The 16,350-nt window shown below is 30.8% G+C and overlaps 1 protein-coding gene across 4 annotated transcripts in view; it reads left to right on the top strand.

Annotated features, from left to right (window-relative positions):
- LOC126745439 (1-acyl-sn-glycerol-3-phosphate acyltransferase gamma-like) overlaps positions 1 to 11,949 on the top strand; it is a 22,295-nt gene extending 10,346 nt beyond the window's left edge. For 2 of the 4 annotated variants that reach the window (XM_050453279.1, XM_050453278.1), the window contains exons 3-6: positions 2,730 to 2,891; positions 6,250 to 6,588; positions 10,909 to 11,128; positions 11,195 to 11,949. In XM_050453279.1, the coding sequence (XP_050309236.1) occupies positions 2,730 to 2,891; positions 6,250 to 6,588; positions 10,909 to 11,128; positions 11,195 to 11,289 (816 nt within the window). In that variant the 3' untranslated portion in view covers positions 11,290 to 11,949. The remainder of the gene's footprint in view (positions 1 to 2,729; positions 2,892 to 6,249; positions 6,589 to 10,908; positions 11,129 to 11,194) is intronic. The other 2 variants (XM_050453277.1, XM_050453276.1) reach the window with 2 other exon arrangements.
- The last annotated feature ends 4,401 nt before the right edge of the window (positions 11,950 to 16,350 follow it).

The following is a 16,350-nucleotide window of genomic DNA, read 5'->3' on the forward strand; positions in this document are numbered from 1 at the left end:
TAGCCAATTTATATTATTAGGCTTGTCCTAAAAGTCCAAAAAAATTGTAACCATTAGTTTTAACGGCTTGTAAAATATTATACACTTAAACCATGAACTTGAAATATATTTTTCAATAAAAAGTGAAGTTTTCTTAACAGTCTGGTGAAATTTTGAGTAAGTTTGAACCCTTTTTTGCCCTTTTTTGCTGAAGTTATAAAGGTTTTTGTACTGAAGGTCCAATGTCAATCTTTAGGGCGTCGTAAAAAAATTTACAGTTGAACCGTGAACTTGAAATATATTTTTTAGTGAAAATTTAGATTTTCTTAACGGTTTGTTGGAACTTTGAGTAAATTTGATCAATTTTTGACGAAGTTATAAATGTTTTTGTACTGAAGGTCCAAAAATGGAAAAATTGTTACCATCATTTTTGACGGTGTGTAAACAGTTCTCCAATTAAACTTTTAACTCGAAATATATTTTTTACTGAAAAGTGAAGTTTTCTTAAGAGTTTGGTGAAACTTTGATTAAATTTGAAGAATTTTTGCCAAAGTTATGAACGTTTTTGTACTGAAGGTCCAAAAAAAATTCAAAAATTGTTACCATCATTTTTGATTGCCTGTAAAAAGTTCTCCAGTTAAACCATTAACTTGAAATATATTTTTTAATGAGAAGTGAGATTTTCTTAACGGTTTGGTGAAATTTTGATTAAATTTGAACAATTATTGCAGAAGTTATGAACGTTTTTGTACTGAAAGTTCAACAAAAATTGAAAAATTGGTACCACCATCTTTAACGGCTTGTAAAAAATTCTACACTTAAACCATAAACTTCAAGTACATTTTTTAATAAAAAGTGAAGTTTTCTCAACGGTCTGGTGAAATTTTCAGTAAATTTGAACCATTTTTGTCGAAGTTGTGAACATTGTTGCACTGAAGGTCCAAAAACATAGAAAAATTCTTAGCATCATTTTTAACGGCTTGTAAAAAGTTCTCCAGTTAAACCTTTAACTCGAAATATATTTTTTAATGAAAAGTGAAGTTTTCTTAAGAGTTTGGTGAAACTTTGATTAAATTTGAAGAATTTTTGCCGAAGTTATGAACGTTTTTGTACTGAAAGTCCAAAAATGGAAAAATTGTTACCATAATTTTTGACGGTCTCTAAAACGTTCTCCAATTAAACCATTAACTTAAAATGTATTTTTTAATGAGAAGTGAGATTTTCTTAACGATTTGGTGAAATTTTGATTAAATTTGAACAATTTTTGACGAAGTTATGAACGTTTTTGTACTGAAGGTCCAAAAAAAATTCAAAAATTGTTACCATCATTTTTGATGGCCTGTAAAAAGTTCTCCAGTTAAACCTTTAACTAGAAATATATTTTTTACTGAAAAGTGAAGTTTTCTTAAGCGTTCGGTGAAACTTTGATTAAATTTGAACAATTTTTGTCGAAGTTATGAACGTTTTTGTACTGAAGGTCCAAAAAAAAAGGAAAAATTGTTACCATCATTTTTGACGGTGTGTAAAAAGTTCTCCAATTAAACCTTTAACTTGAAATATATTTTTTAATGAAATGTGAAGTTTTTTTAAGGTTTTGGTGAAACTTTGATTAAATTTGAACGATTTTTGAGGAAGTTGTGAACGTTTTTGTACTAAAAGGTATTTTAACGCCTTGTAAAATACAACAATTTAAATTACCTGTTGCCTTATGTGTCGGGTCAATATTCGTTAATTAACAAACAAAATTCATATAAGTTGTCATATAAGATTAAAAATTATTAATCTTACCAGTAGCAGTATTTATGTCACATTTCTAATACACTATTGCAATTGTTATACTATATCCTACCACAGCATACAATAACATGCTTTATATGCTGTGTATACTACCTTAAAATAGAATCTTTCGGCGTACCAAAATATCATAAATAATTAATGATTTTTTTTAAAACAACATTTATGATTATGGATTGTGAGCTTATGAAATGTCAAGATATGATAAATACAGTTTGGGGAAGCTACACGGTTTCAAAACAATTTAAAATTAATATAATATGTGAAAAAATTGTAGATTTTGAAGGATGCTAATTCTTAATAGTATTCAATTATCTGCATCTGTTAGAATCTTAATCAATAGATGCTAGTTTAGTGTTTTTACAGCCACATATGTCCTTCGGATTTGAAACATCTTTAGTTTTAGGTTTCAGTGGATTTGGATGAAAAATTACAAACAAATTTACTCCTTTAATTACTCCTTTGAGTCCATTTTGCGCTGAAGTGGCGAACCCTTTATGCCAATTTAGGAAATCGAAAAATTAATTATTAACATATAACAATGTGATTATACAATCAATAAGGATATTTTTATTATATTCCTTCCAATTTTATATATTTAAGAACAGGCCACTTGAAGCAAAGCTCACTTATAATTTTAACATAAATTCCCCATATTAGCAAAAAAAACTCAATTTTCTTCTTTTATCACACTTCAGCAGTTATTACAATTACACTATTTTTATTACTTCTTCAAGCCTTGGAGAATACTTAATTGCACCAACAAGATTATTAAATTGGAAAAAAATTAAAATCCAATTACCAGTAGTTTATATTTTCAAACAACCTTGAATTGGCTTTGCCGGTTCTTTGATAATTTCTTTAACATTTAGCCTGGTATCTTTCTCTCTGGGACTTATGACTCCTATAATCTTTTTTTAATAAAAAAATAAACGTAATAGAAAGTTTGTTTTTAGAACTGCAAAGCATACGCAAAAAAAGTAATCCAGTACATTCCTGTGCTGGGCTGGGGTTGGAAATTCGCCGAATTCGTTTTCCTAGAGAGATCTTATGAGAAGGACAAGGAAGTCATCAATAAACAAATTAAGGAGCTGGCGGACCATCCAGACCCCATGTGGGTAAGTAAACTCTTAATAATAATAATAATAAGGTCTATTCATTTACTGAATTGTACAATGTAAAAAAATCGAAACTAGAGAGATTCGGGTACATATATTTTTTTTGTCAATTTAATTAAGCATAATAATATAATTACAAACCAAAAGTAAGTGTACACTATCCATAGCTAAAAATCAAAACAGTCAACATTTGCGACATTTGACAATCAACGATACCACCCTTATAGACATGAAGAGAGAGTGTCAAAAGTTTAATATCATTTATCTGTCTTTGTTTGTCTTGATTGAGGCTATTAAGTAAAGCATCCTAACTCAAACATTCACTAGTTATTATTAGGTAGAATCAATTTTGTGTCTCTATAATTTGCTCCAATTTCTAGTTTGTGTGATTCTAATTTGTTTGTGTAGCCTATTTTTATATACATCAACATATTTTCTTAGTTCTTTATACTCTCCAATAAAAGATCTTAATATTTTCATATATACATTAGACACATACTTTACTCTATCTTTTTGTATGTGTTTGTCTAGTTTTAATTTCTTGGAAATTAGGCAGAGAGTCGGAGTAGCTGCCAAAGGGCATAAAAAAAATTGTTAGCATTTGGTTATTAAACCGTTGAAAGGCTTAACCTAGATTAGTTTCCACTGCTTCCTTTAGAGATTGATATACGTGGAAATAAATTACACAATGTCAACGTAAGATTTTTAGATAGGCGAAGCATTCCTCGATATTATTTAACGTATTTCAGGCATAGTTGCTCGAAAAATGCTGCCATTATTTAAAACAAGGCTCGTGCAATTTTAAAGCTTTTGAAAGTAAATGAATTTTGTAATAAATATTAAAAATGTAATTTCAACTATCATTTAAATGTACGGGTACGCTGGGAGTGGGTAACTTTAATTTTTTTCATCGTTTTCATTATCATGTTGTGACATATACAGTGCATCCATAAAGTAGCGGATAAATTCAATAAAAATGAAATAGACCGTTACCGAAACTTGACAACCTGACCGTCGACTTCAATATTTGAAGACCATAGGGGAAAAACGATCCAAAAGTCCAAAATTGTAAATTTTTTGATTATTCGCTATTTTTATACCCTTTCCCTGGTACTTAGAATACCGATCGTAGTCCACTAAAATCAGCGATATAAGTTTGGTACACTTTGGAATAACGATCCAAGTCAGCCCGAACTCGACAAAGGACGTTCGAAGTCCACAATGTGTCCGCTAAAATCTTTTAGGATTCGTTAGCATTTTAGTCGTTATTGTTGTATCGTCCTAAGAGGTTGTTCGTTGTGTATTGTTTGTTTTGCTTTATCTTGAAATGTCGGAAGAAAGTAGTAGTAGTGACAGTGATATACCTTTAAGTGTTTTGAAAAACTGTAAAAAAAGACTAAAGCTTGGACGTGTAAGTGATGCGGCAAAATTTTTGAGAAATCATACTTATGAGACGGGTAATGCATGTGGCTGCAAAAGATTTCGTTGTTTTGTGGTTATATCCGCTGAAAAAAGACGAAAAATCATTCAAAACTTTAATAGCTTAGAAAATAGAAATAGTCAAAACAGCCATTTATGCGGATTAATCGGGATTAAGAATGTTAGAATGAAGACCTAGACAAATCGAGAACACAGCAAGGCTTAGAGATAACTCGTATACGTTTAAAGTAAGAATTAAACTAGATTGCGAGGGCGGCATGATGGAAGAAATTGAGGTATGTCAAAAAGCTTTTATATCGTTACACGGGATTACCAATCGCCGTATTATGACTATGAAAGACTACCTAAAGAAAGGCGGTTATTGTTTTGCTGATATGAGGGGGAAACATCAGAATTGTCCTCACAGTTAATCGAAAATGTGCGTAACCACATCAAATCTTTTAAAAGTAGGAAGTCACATTATAGCCTTAAAAAATCATCAAAGATCTACCTCCCTGAAGAGCTCAACGTTAAGAAAATCCACAAAATGTACGGCGACAAATTCCCCAATAACCCAATAAGTTACGAAAAGCATACAGACAAATTTTCAGACAAGTAATAAAAAATACAAATACAGACAAGTAAATCTAAGAAACTTAAATGTTGACTTATTTAGTATAGATCCAGGTAGCATGTCTCTAATAAACAGAATGATATTGATGTGTAATCAGACATTGATATTTTTAACACAATAAAGAATGACTTGATTAAGAATTTGCAGCAATTTGTATATTAGCTTAGGTTAGGTTTAGTTTTAGTACTTTTTAATCTTTAACTGTTTTTATAAAGTAACTTGTAATGTCGCTAGTTGGAGTTTGTAATGAGTACAGTAAACTAATCTGCAAAACAAAGAATTTCTGCAAGAGGAGTTAATATGTAAATACATAGGGTAATCCATTTATATACATATTAAATAGAATTAAACACCTATCTTTGTGTCAACTTCTGTATTTTGATGGTTTTCAATTTGTACATAGTTCTTAGTATTCTTTATTTATTTGTATCCCTCATTGTTTTCAAAGATGTTCTTCAAGATCAACGGTGTCGAATGCTTTGGTTAAATCCACAAATACGCATATAATTTTTACCCTTTAGCTACAATGGAATGAATAGTAGCAACTAGCTTGGCCAAAGTATCCTCTCTAAATGCGTTCTGATAAGTATATTAGATTTGTTCAAAAAACTAACTAATCGATTTTTTATTATTTTATCAAAAACCTTGCAAACTTTAGGATTTAGATATTGGTCGATAATTATTTATAATTTGTTTCGATCCTTTAATCCCAGCTTTTTTTAAGGCTTTCGAAATGGCCAATTTCTAGAGACGAATGGATTGGTTAGAAATTGTTTATTTCCTTTTAATGCTGTACTTCGTAAGTTGTCAAGGTACAGAGAAATTAATTTTCAGAAAACAGAGAGTTTATTTATCTGGCTATTTATATTAATACTCTTATACCAAGTTGCCTTGTTTCATTTTTGTTTAGAATGCGTTTTACGCTTTTCCAGAGTATGTCAGACCTATTTGGGATTTTAAGTCATTGTACTTTGCTGTTTTTTTAAAATTTTCAGTGATATGATCAAGGTTTACCATATTAAACACGGTTCCAATTTTCACTTCTAAGACCCTTTTTATCTAAGCATTTTTTGTCAAAGTTTGTTTTTATTAATTGGTGGACAAAGAAATTCCTAAAATAAACAGTCGATGGTCAGTTATTTTTTACTAAGGATTATTGCTTTAAGGCTACTTGTACTAATGCCATTTATGCATTTAAAAAAATCGCATTCGCTTAAGATATTTTTGTATTCCTTAACAATGGAAGTTAATAGATAATCTATTTTTTATACACTTACCTATACTATACTTTAAACTTACTTCTAGCTGCTTCTCTTCCCAGAAGGAACAAGATTCACCCCAAACAAACACGAAACATCATTAAAATACGCCAGAGAAAATAATTTACCTGAACTGAAGCACCATCTTTTACCAAGAACCAAGGGATTCATTGCGAGTTTACCTTCGATGAGAGGTAAAATTCCTGCTATCTATGACACTGTAGTGGTGTTCAAAGAGGACGATCCGGTGGCCCCAACTATCACTAATTTGTTGTTTGGTAAATCCGTTACCGCTCACATGTATATTAAAAGAGTACCATTGGAGGAAGTACCCCATACGGAGCCGGAACAGGAAAAGTATTTGCGACAAATGTTTTTAAGGAAAGTAAGTACAAGATTAACTTAATAATTTTTAAAATACAAACATGTTAAAATATGCAAGCATTAAAAAATTAAGACTAGTTATAAAATTCTAAACAAAAATAAAAGTTTCTTCAGCAGCCTTTACATCTGACATGACTCACTTTAACAGTTGTATCATCCGCGCACAGCCCAAATTTGGTACCTTCAAAACTAAACGGAAATTCATTGATGAAAATTTGAAATAGGATTGGGCTCAATATTGATCAGTCAAGTCTATAATTTCGAAACCGAGATCTTCTTTTTTAATTTCTTCCTCAGAGTCCTCAGTAGCTTTTTCTCTTCTTGAATGATCTTCGTTTAGTAAATTATAATTATGGGCAATACAGGTTAGTTTTCCGGCTCTTTCCACGGTAAGCCTGTTTCTTCTTTGCCGATGAATAAATCCATAAGTACTAAACGTTCTTTCGGTTGCGGCTGTTGATGGTGGTAAATTTAAAATGTCTACAGCCAATCTACTTATTTTAGAACTGGAGCCAAATAAATGGCTGGAAAATAACGAATTCCTTAGCAAAAAGATTACCACCTCTAATTTTGTACTGTGCAAGTGCTTCCATAATAAGACCTACTTCTGAAGAATATTTTGGAAGACGCTTGCAGTTTCATAGATGAACTGCGTCGCAACTAAATTTTCAGCTTCAGTTCAATCGTTGCGTACGGCATGATGGTCTTTCGTCCTTGCGCCTCGCGCCAGTAAAGCTGGTCGAATAGCGAATAAATGAGAGTATATAGAGTGAAAAAAAAACCCAATATTACCAATGTTACCGGTCTTGCAGTAATATTACGTAATATTACCAAAATTACCGGAAGTGTTACCTCGGTAATATTACCCTTTACATCACTAACTTGTTGCATAAAGATATAAGTAGTCATGACGCTATTTGTTAGAAGCGCCATTAAATTACAAAAAAACTTTTCGGAACATATATATGGATTTAATTATTTTTTGGTATCTCGACTTTGGTTTTGGAAAATATGTAAACCACCCACAATTGATTTTTTTCACCCACGACTAATTTTTTAAATATTACGAGGAATTATTAACTGATTTATTTACTAGTAATGAAACGTTTTTTTTATTTCGCTGACTTTAAATTTTTTTTTAATCTCGATAATAAATTGAATGTATCCTTACATAATATAACGGGCGTATTTCATCTAGCAAATAGCTTATTACAGAACTGACCGGAACAAGCAACTTCAATAGTAGTAAATGAAACTCCCAAGTCACAGGTCTCATCATCATCATTATCATTAGATCTTCTGTAAGCATAGTTTGCAGTTTACTAATATATCACTTCTTCGATATACATATATATTTACAAATAAACGAACGCGGTCAAGAGCCACAGATTCAAGAACTCAATCTGTGGCTATTAAACAAAAAAAAAAAAAAAATGTATTATGTGGGATTTATGTTATGTTTGATCAAAGCATAATCACATAAGTGCCCATCTACATATCAATATATGTAGATGCCATTAGTATATATGAAGTCGACAAAAAAAGCTTCTTCACAGCAAACAGAAAATTGAAAAAGACGTAAATAAACGTCGAAACGTTGGCAGAACGAAAGTTTTTGATTTCTTGGTCCTAAACGTGCGAATTCCATCTATGGACGCTACTTTTAGTCAATATCTTCTGTAAGGAAGAAACAGAAATACCAACAAAACTTACGAACACTTTATTTAGTATTATATCCTAAGAAACCTAATTACACTAAAATTACAAACTAATAACTAGCTGCAGCCTTTATGTATTTACTAATAAAAAGATAAACTGATTGCATGTTATAAATCCAGGGTAAAAATTAACAAAATAGAATGAGGTTAGGTATCTGCTGCTAAAAATAAATGTATAATAGGTGAAACACAAATTAGCTAAATATGGAAATATCTCATCTTTAGAAAATAATTTAATTGCATTACTAAAAGGCTGTAATAATACGTCAAGACTAATTTTATTAGGACCTTTTCCTATATATTCTAAAACTGTACTTTCTATTAAGGTAAAAAAGCCACACTAATTAAAACACAAATACGTAAAATAAAAACTTTACTTAAAGATACTAAATCGATTGCACTAATTTACCAAAATAATTTTGATTTCAATGTGATTTATAGATATAAAGCTTTAAGCCAAACACCCAATCCTTTCGTACTAAAATATTTTTAATCTGTAGAGATAGAAACTCAGATCAGCTAATATTTTGTCAGAACATGTAAAAAAGATCGAATAGATCCAAATTTTTAGCTGCTACACCAAAATTGAATTTTAATCCTTAAAAAAACTTACTCTGTTATCCTTAAGGTAATTTTATCTTATAATCTTTATAATATAATCTAAGATTAAAACAAGCCGACCTAAATACCAACAGTGATCTTAAGAAGGTGTCAGGAGTGCCGAGTAATCTATCATTGAGACTTAGCCCTACAAAATCCATTGTAGTTCTCTTTGCTAGTGATACTCATTGGTCAAATATATCGAATAATTTAAATTTAAAAATTTGTGATGGTGATTAAAGTGAAAGATGAGAATAAGAACTATAAAAGTAATAAGGATTTGGCAAACTTTTGCAATAATTACTTTACGAATGTAGGAATTAATATGCTTAAGATTAAAAAAAAACCCAATAATGAATTTAGATTTTCTTAAAATGTCATATCTTAAATGTTTTTCAGGTCCGCATCTAAGAATGAAATAGTTCATCATAGTTTCTCGCTAAAAAGTAACACTCTCCTGGAATTGATAATAAAAGATTTTCCTGCCTATATCATTAGTTCATTAACACATATAGTAAATGTAATTTTTAAAACAGGTATAGTGCCTGGTAAATTTAAAACCTCTATAATATCACCCATTCATGAAGCTGGTGATAAGACTGATATTAAGTAACTATCCCCATTAGTCTTATCAATAATTTTACCAAGGTGTTTGAGAAATGAATTTAGTAAACTTACCTATGTTAGGATTAGTATTCCGCATGGTACAGTTATTGGGCCTATACTTTTTATAACATATATTAATTCACTTACTAATATTAATGTTAAGAATGTACGTGACACAGTTGCCATATTTTCTGGAAGTTCTTGGGAAGCAACAAAACAAGCAGCAGAAAATGCATTATGGAAGATAAAAGACTGTTTAGATTCTTTTAAATTAAGTTTGAATATTCAACAAACTAATTATTTAGCATTTTCTATCACATCTGTCAAATGTATGTCAACAATCAATAGAGATTAAAGAGGTTCCATTTGTCAAGTATGTGGGTATCATTATTGCTAAACGTTTAAAGTGGGATCAACATATAAAATTAACAACTAATTTAATTCGTAAACTCATTTATCGCTTTTACATATTGAGAAATATTTTAAATACAAAACGACAGTAAATTTAATTGTAATTTTTATTTATTTTTACATGCACAAACAGATATGTTTACTCATCTAGGTGTATGTTGTGTACCTCTAGATTTTATGACATTTTGCACTATATGTTTTACCTAATAGAAATATTGTAATTCAATCTTTGTTAATGATAAACAAATAAATAATAGATCATAAATTACGTTTAGAGAACATGTCACCTCAAAACTCACAATAGTTTATGCAACTTTAAAAATGTTTTATTCACACACATAGTATTTAAATCAGGTTACAAAAAAAAAACATTATGTGAATCCTTAATTTTGTCCCTTTATAATTTTTGTACCACAAATACGGACCTTGCCTCGATAATCTAACTAAACGTCTTATTTCTTTAGGTTTTACAAAACCCTTGTTTAAGATTTATATATGACATCCGTAGACACTAAAGTATTTCACATAAATTAATGGGTATTAAGTGTGCTAATATGGAAATACGCAGAGAATTATATATCTTTTTCATAAAATTATATACATAGATATTGTTGATATTCCAAAGTGTAATACAGAAATTTTTAAATGTTGGTTTTCTTATAATACGGCTAGCTTGATTATTACAAAGTCTTGGATTTGGTTCCATCTGTTCATTTAAGGATATAATCTGGAAAATTATTAAACTTTATTATTATAAGAATCCTCATATTAGAGCTCCCTAATTTAAAGCCAAATTGATGATCACTGAATAATTTGTTGTTTTCAAACTATTGAGCCAAGTTGTTTTGACATGACCTTTCAAAATCTTGTTATAATAAGAGCTCTCTTTAGGACCCTCGGAAATACCGATGCACCGATTAAAGAGCTTTGTGAACATTTAAATTAAATTTCTTTAAACCATCAATTCATTTGCTGTATTCTTGTAGGACAAAATGAAGGAGAGCTTTCTCCAAACCGGAGATTTCTTTAAAAACTCTGGAATAGCAGCGGTCGAACCTTGGGTACCGGAACGAAGAATCTGGCCCGCATTAAACGTGATCTTTTGGCTCGTGAGCATTTTGGTGCCGATGCTCTACTATTTGATCAAGTTGTTCTTTAGCGGCCAAATAATTTACTTCACTATTGGCACGGGACTTATTTTCACTTGTAAGTTCATACTTTATTACGTGCTTTAATAATAATTACCGAGTTAACTGCGTACATTTGTTTCAGTTTACGTGCTGCTTCAAAGAACGATCGCCATGTCGGAAACCAAACATGGATCTTCGTACGGTACAAAAATCGACTCGCATTCGAAACCTGAATAATATTTTATAGTAGGTACAAACCGCTCTGAGCTTTTTTTTGTACATATTGTTTTTAATATTACTCGGATAGGGAGGGAAGGCAAGGTTTCAAAAACCTTTTTATTTGGGCACCAATTATTTGGCATATTCAGTTCAATACTCGTTTTCTTTTAATTATCTCAGTCTAGTCTTCAGTACTTCAAATTACAATAAACTTTCATTCAAATTAATTATTATGTCTATATATATCTAGCTTAAAACAATATTTCCAAAATAAAAATGCATCTAAGTGTTATCTGTTTAGTTAGGGAACAAAATATTGCCTTTTGTTGATGTTATAAAAATTTTATATTTTTTAATTTAGTTTATACGGAGTGTCCGTAATTCGAAGCCATGGCGACCTCGGAAACAGTAAGAGACAAGTATATTAACGGGATAATCCTTTTTCGGCGTTTCGGGTCTCTGGAACCATAATCAATTTTCTTTAGGATCTTAGAAAGTTATCTTGATTTTTCTATACCTAATAACTAAAAGGGTAACTTCTAGAAGTATTAGTTCTGAGATTTGGCATCAAATTACTTATTTAAAAATTTTTGGAACACCCTGTACGTTATTTATTATATTCTTTGCCGATTCAATAATACACCTAATAAAATAAATTTATTTATTATTTTAAGATGATTAAGAGGCAATTGTTAATGGATTTAACTTACAAGTACTTAGATATAAGAATATTATGTTGTTTTTTAAAGTAGACCTTTTTGTTCTTTGTTGGACTTTAACGGTTATGCTTCTCCACATGTTAAATAATAAAAATTTGTTATAAAAAAAGTGTTTATTTTATTTGCCTTCTATAATCATTTATAGTACCGTAGAACCCTATTACTTTGAACGGTCATATAACTTTGAACAAAAAGCCATAAAAATATATTATCTCTAACATCACGCCTAGACAATTTATAATATCGACAAACACTGTTCGATACGTTAGACCAATCATACACGAATACATTCCTTATACATTGAACGGTTTGTCTAAAAATGCCGGTAAATTTGTAGTGCGAAAACTTTAACTTGCATCTGACCACACAGTTGTTGTAAAGACTTTTTTTTGTATTTGTTGGGAGCTCTAGGGTCTTATAAAACCGTAAGTATATGGGTAAACTTGAATTTTGGGGTATAATATTTTTAAAGTTACATTTTATAACCTAACCTCTAAATTTCAAAAAACTGGAACGGCTGTTGAAAGTTAAAACGGGGAAGTAATATCAATATAGGACTTTTTTTTCTTTTAGACTATATTAATGACGGCGGAAAATCTAAAACGTAAATACCGGCGCTATAATAATGCCGAAGATAAAGAAAATCTTGAAAAGGTGCTAAATATGATAAAAAATAAAAGAATTAGCCTTTGTCAGGTGAGTAAACAATACGGTTTTCCAAAAGGCACATTGTCCAACAACCGCCACACTGGAAAAATTGGAAAACCATTTGTCCTTCCGGTAGAATTGGAAAATGCTATTGTGCAACACATCCTACTTATAAGTGAATGGGGTTTTCCATTTGATTATACAGATTTGTCTCACTTGGTACAGCAACTAATCCTTAAGCACGGAATAGATGCTCCTCAACTGCCTGAAAATAAGTTGCCCAGTAAGAAGTGGTGTCTCAGATTTATTAGAAGACACAAAAATGATCTCACTCGAATTTAATTTTGTTTATTTTTTTGTTCTATACATTTTTCTGTACGACTTACGGTTTAGCCAGAAAATCAGGAGACACTATCAGAGACTTAGAAGTAGGAATTTTAGAGCAGTTAAATGCGATTAAAAGTGACATTTATTAAACAAATTAATCTTCATCAACAAAATTATTAATTAAAACTAAACTAAACTAACATAGCTACAAAGTTACAGCCAATTTTGCTAGAGAACAAATTTTTTTTCAATTGTCGAACCCCATTTTGGAAGATTTCTCAAAAACTCTCATAAAGTAATGAAGGTGCTAACTGCGGTCATTTTTGTTAGTTTTCCAGACAATTGAAGTGGCTTTTAACGTATTTTTAAATTCCTAGAATAAAGTTTTATTTATTCCAGGCAGTTGGGGATATTTTTCTTAGCTTTCCAGGCAGTTTAGGTAGTTTTTCATTATTAGGAGGTTATTGAAAAATTCGTGAAAAATGTAAATTTTGCTAGGACAAGGCTAAAAACTGACCTTTTTAAATTTTCTATGCATAACTTTAATGTACACGATTAGCACATTAATATTATTAATATTTATTTAAAAACTCGTTAAACAGTAAAAATGTTGATAATACAAAGCAAATTTTTAATTGTTTCACGCAATTTGAGTCTTTTTTTCCAGTGTTCCAGACAATGTTTCATTTATTTGAGGCATTTGGTTTTTTTCTCCACGTTTCGAAGTAAATAAACTGATTTTTCATCTAAATTAAATCATTATTCCAGGTAGTTGGGGTCTTTATGTCCAGTTTTTCAGTCCAGTTTTTTAAACTCGAATTTGTCAAAATTTGAAAAAATCTAAGGCAAGCATAACACCTGAGAAAATGACGCAATACTTTTCCAATTTAAAAGAAATAGTTTTGGAAAACGGTGAGCCTTTACCTCCAAACAGGATATTTAATTATGATGAGACAAATTTGTCAGATGACCCGGGGACGAAAAAATGTATTTTTCCAAGAGGCATAAAATACCCCGAACGCATCAGAGATTCATCGAAAAGTAGCATTTCCGTAATGTTCTGTGGATCTGCGGATGGACGTATACTCCCACCGTACGTAGTATATAAGGGTGAAAATCTGTGGCAAACCTGGACTGAAGGAGGACCAAAAAATATCCGATATAATAGCAGTAAGAGCGGTTGGTTTGACGCAGTTATTTTTGCCGATTGGTTCCTAAATTCATTTTTACCTTTTCGAAAAAACATTAAAGGGCGAGTCGTGTTCATAGGAGATAATCTCTCAAGTCATTTCTCTGAAGAGGTAATGCGAGCAGTTCAAGAACACAATATTCAATTTTGTTATTTTCCCAAAAATTCTACCCACATCACTCAGCCGCTAGATGTTGCCTTTTATGGGCCTTTAAAGCGAAAGTGGAGATCCATATTAGATACATGGAAACAGTCGCTAAAAAAAAAGTCGCAAGTGTTACCAAAAGAAATATTTCCTCGATTATTGAAATCGTTATGTGATGCTGTTGCACCAGATTGCAAGTCCGATAACTTGGTATCCGGATTCAAGAAATGCGGGATTTATGCATGGAACCCTGAGGTGAAGTATTAGGTCGGTTTCCATTGTCCAAAGGGAACAAGAAACCTTGTGCTTAAGCAGATCTGAAGAAAGTGCTTCTTTAGCTTCTGTTTCACCGAAGTCCCCTGGGCAGACATCAAAAGTTTGCGCTCCATTAGAGACTTCAACCTACAGCCCTTCTTTTCAAACAGTTTCTGATTTTCCTGCCTACAATTTTGCATTGGCCGAATTTATATACAACGAAGGAACAAAAAAGGAGGCAAAAAAAGTGTTCGTCTCAAAAATCATTTCCAAGGATAAAAGCGGCTTTAAAGTGAGTTGTCTTCGACGATATGGGCAAAAACCCTCAACTTTTATTTTCCCTCAAGTGGAAGACATCTTCTATTGATTGTAGCCAAATAAAATGCACATTAAGAAATCCTACAGAGTTTAGGGGGCATTTTACTTTCAATGAAGAATTAGGAAATATTTAATAGGTATTACTATTTTTATTACCTTTTTGGATATAATTTTATTACTACTATAATTTTTCTTACAGGTCCTATCATACAGGTCCTTTCACTTCTGATCTCAACCTGCCCTCTGCCGAAAAAAGAAAATTTGTTTCCTTTTAATTAGTATCTAACCTAGGTAATACCTATTTATGTTATTTTTTTAGGTAATATATGAATAATTATGATTTAGTTGGCGTGAGTGGTATTTACGGGTATTTGTTAACAAAAAAAATTAATGTTATGTTTATGTTTAATTAATACCTAATCTTTTGTATTTGTTTATTTCAATAAATATCTATTAATAATTTTATGAGTGTTTAATTTCATTGCAAGTTTTTTTTATGTAGATACACAAAATATTAACACATAATATATGCTTTTTTTTGTTCAATAGAACAATTACAGCGCAATAAATTGAACATTAAAGTGATTTTAAAGCTTCGTTCAAAGTTATGTCTTTGTACCCATAACATTGAACACCCTATTTTTAAAAAAAAAAGGGTGTTACTGGCCTAAATGTAAACATTTTGTTCTATATATTTAAAGGTATTGTTGGTCCCCCCAATATGCTTACAATACTATTTCTCTATTGTATATTGTTAAGAATCTGCAAAAGATGAAAGCCGAAAAGTGTTCAATGTTATGGCGTTGATTGAATATTTGGGAAGATACGCAATCCTGTGTTAAAAAGTGTACCCGGTCGACTATCGGATTGCCGTTCAGTTTCGTGCACCGTGTGGTGCTGCCGCAAAGCGTCAAATCTAGGAACGATTTATTTTAGCTGCGTGGACCTGGCTTTTGGCTTCTTTGAGTCAGGTTTTCAACGACGATGGAATCTTCGGTTACGCGGCCGTGTTGGATATTTTTTTAAGATATGGGATGATGCTGCCAACTATGTTTTTATTATTTTTTTTGAACATACAACACAGTGTCATTTATGTAGTGGTCAAGTGATAAGTGATATAAGGGTGGAGGCATATTGAAATTTCTTAAAAGTTAAATTTTATAAACAAATAATTACTTACCAAAATATGTTTTTGAGACAAAAATTAATACAAAAATATATATAAAAAGCTATTTTTACAAAATTACCAAAAAAGTTTAATACAAGTTATAATTCCAACAAACATTATGTTTCCTTCATTTTGTGTTCAAGAGGGTCAAGTTTTTAAATAAAAAGCCCGTTGCACTTAATTAACTAAAAACTAATATACAAAAAATATGTGGAACAAATTTTAAGATATAAGTAGGTTTCACGTAAATATTATAAAGAATAATTTAAATAATTCATAAGACTTAATACCGATGGTAATATAACTTCTT

Source organism: Anthonomus grandis, chromosome 16 (genome assembly GCF_022605725.1).
Source record: "Anthonomus grandis grandis chromosome 16, icAntGran1.3, whole genome shotgun sequence".
Taxonomy (NCBI): domain Eukaryota; kingdom Metazoa; phylum Arthropoda; class Insecta; order Coleoptera; family Curculionidae; genus Anthonomus; species Anthonomus grandis.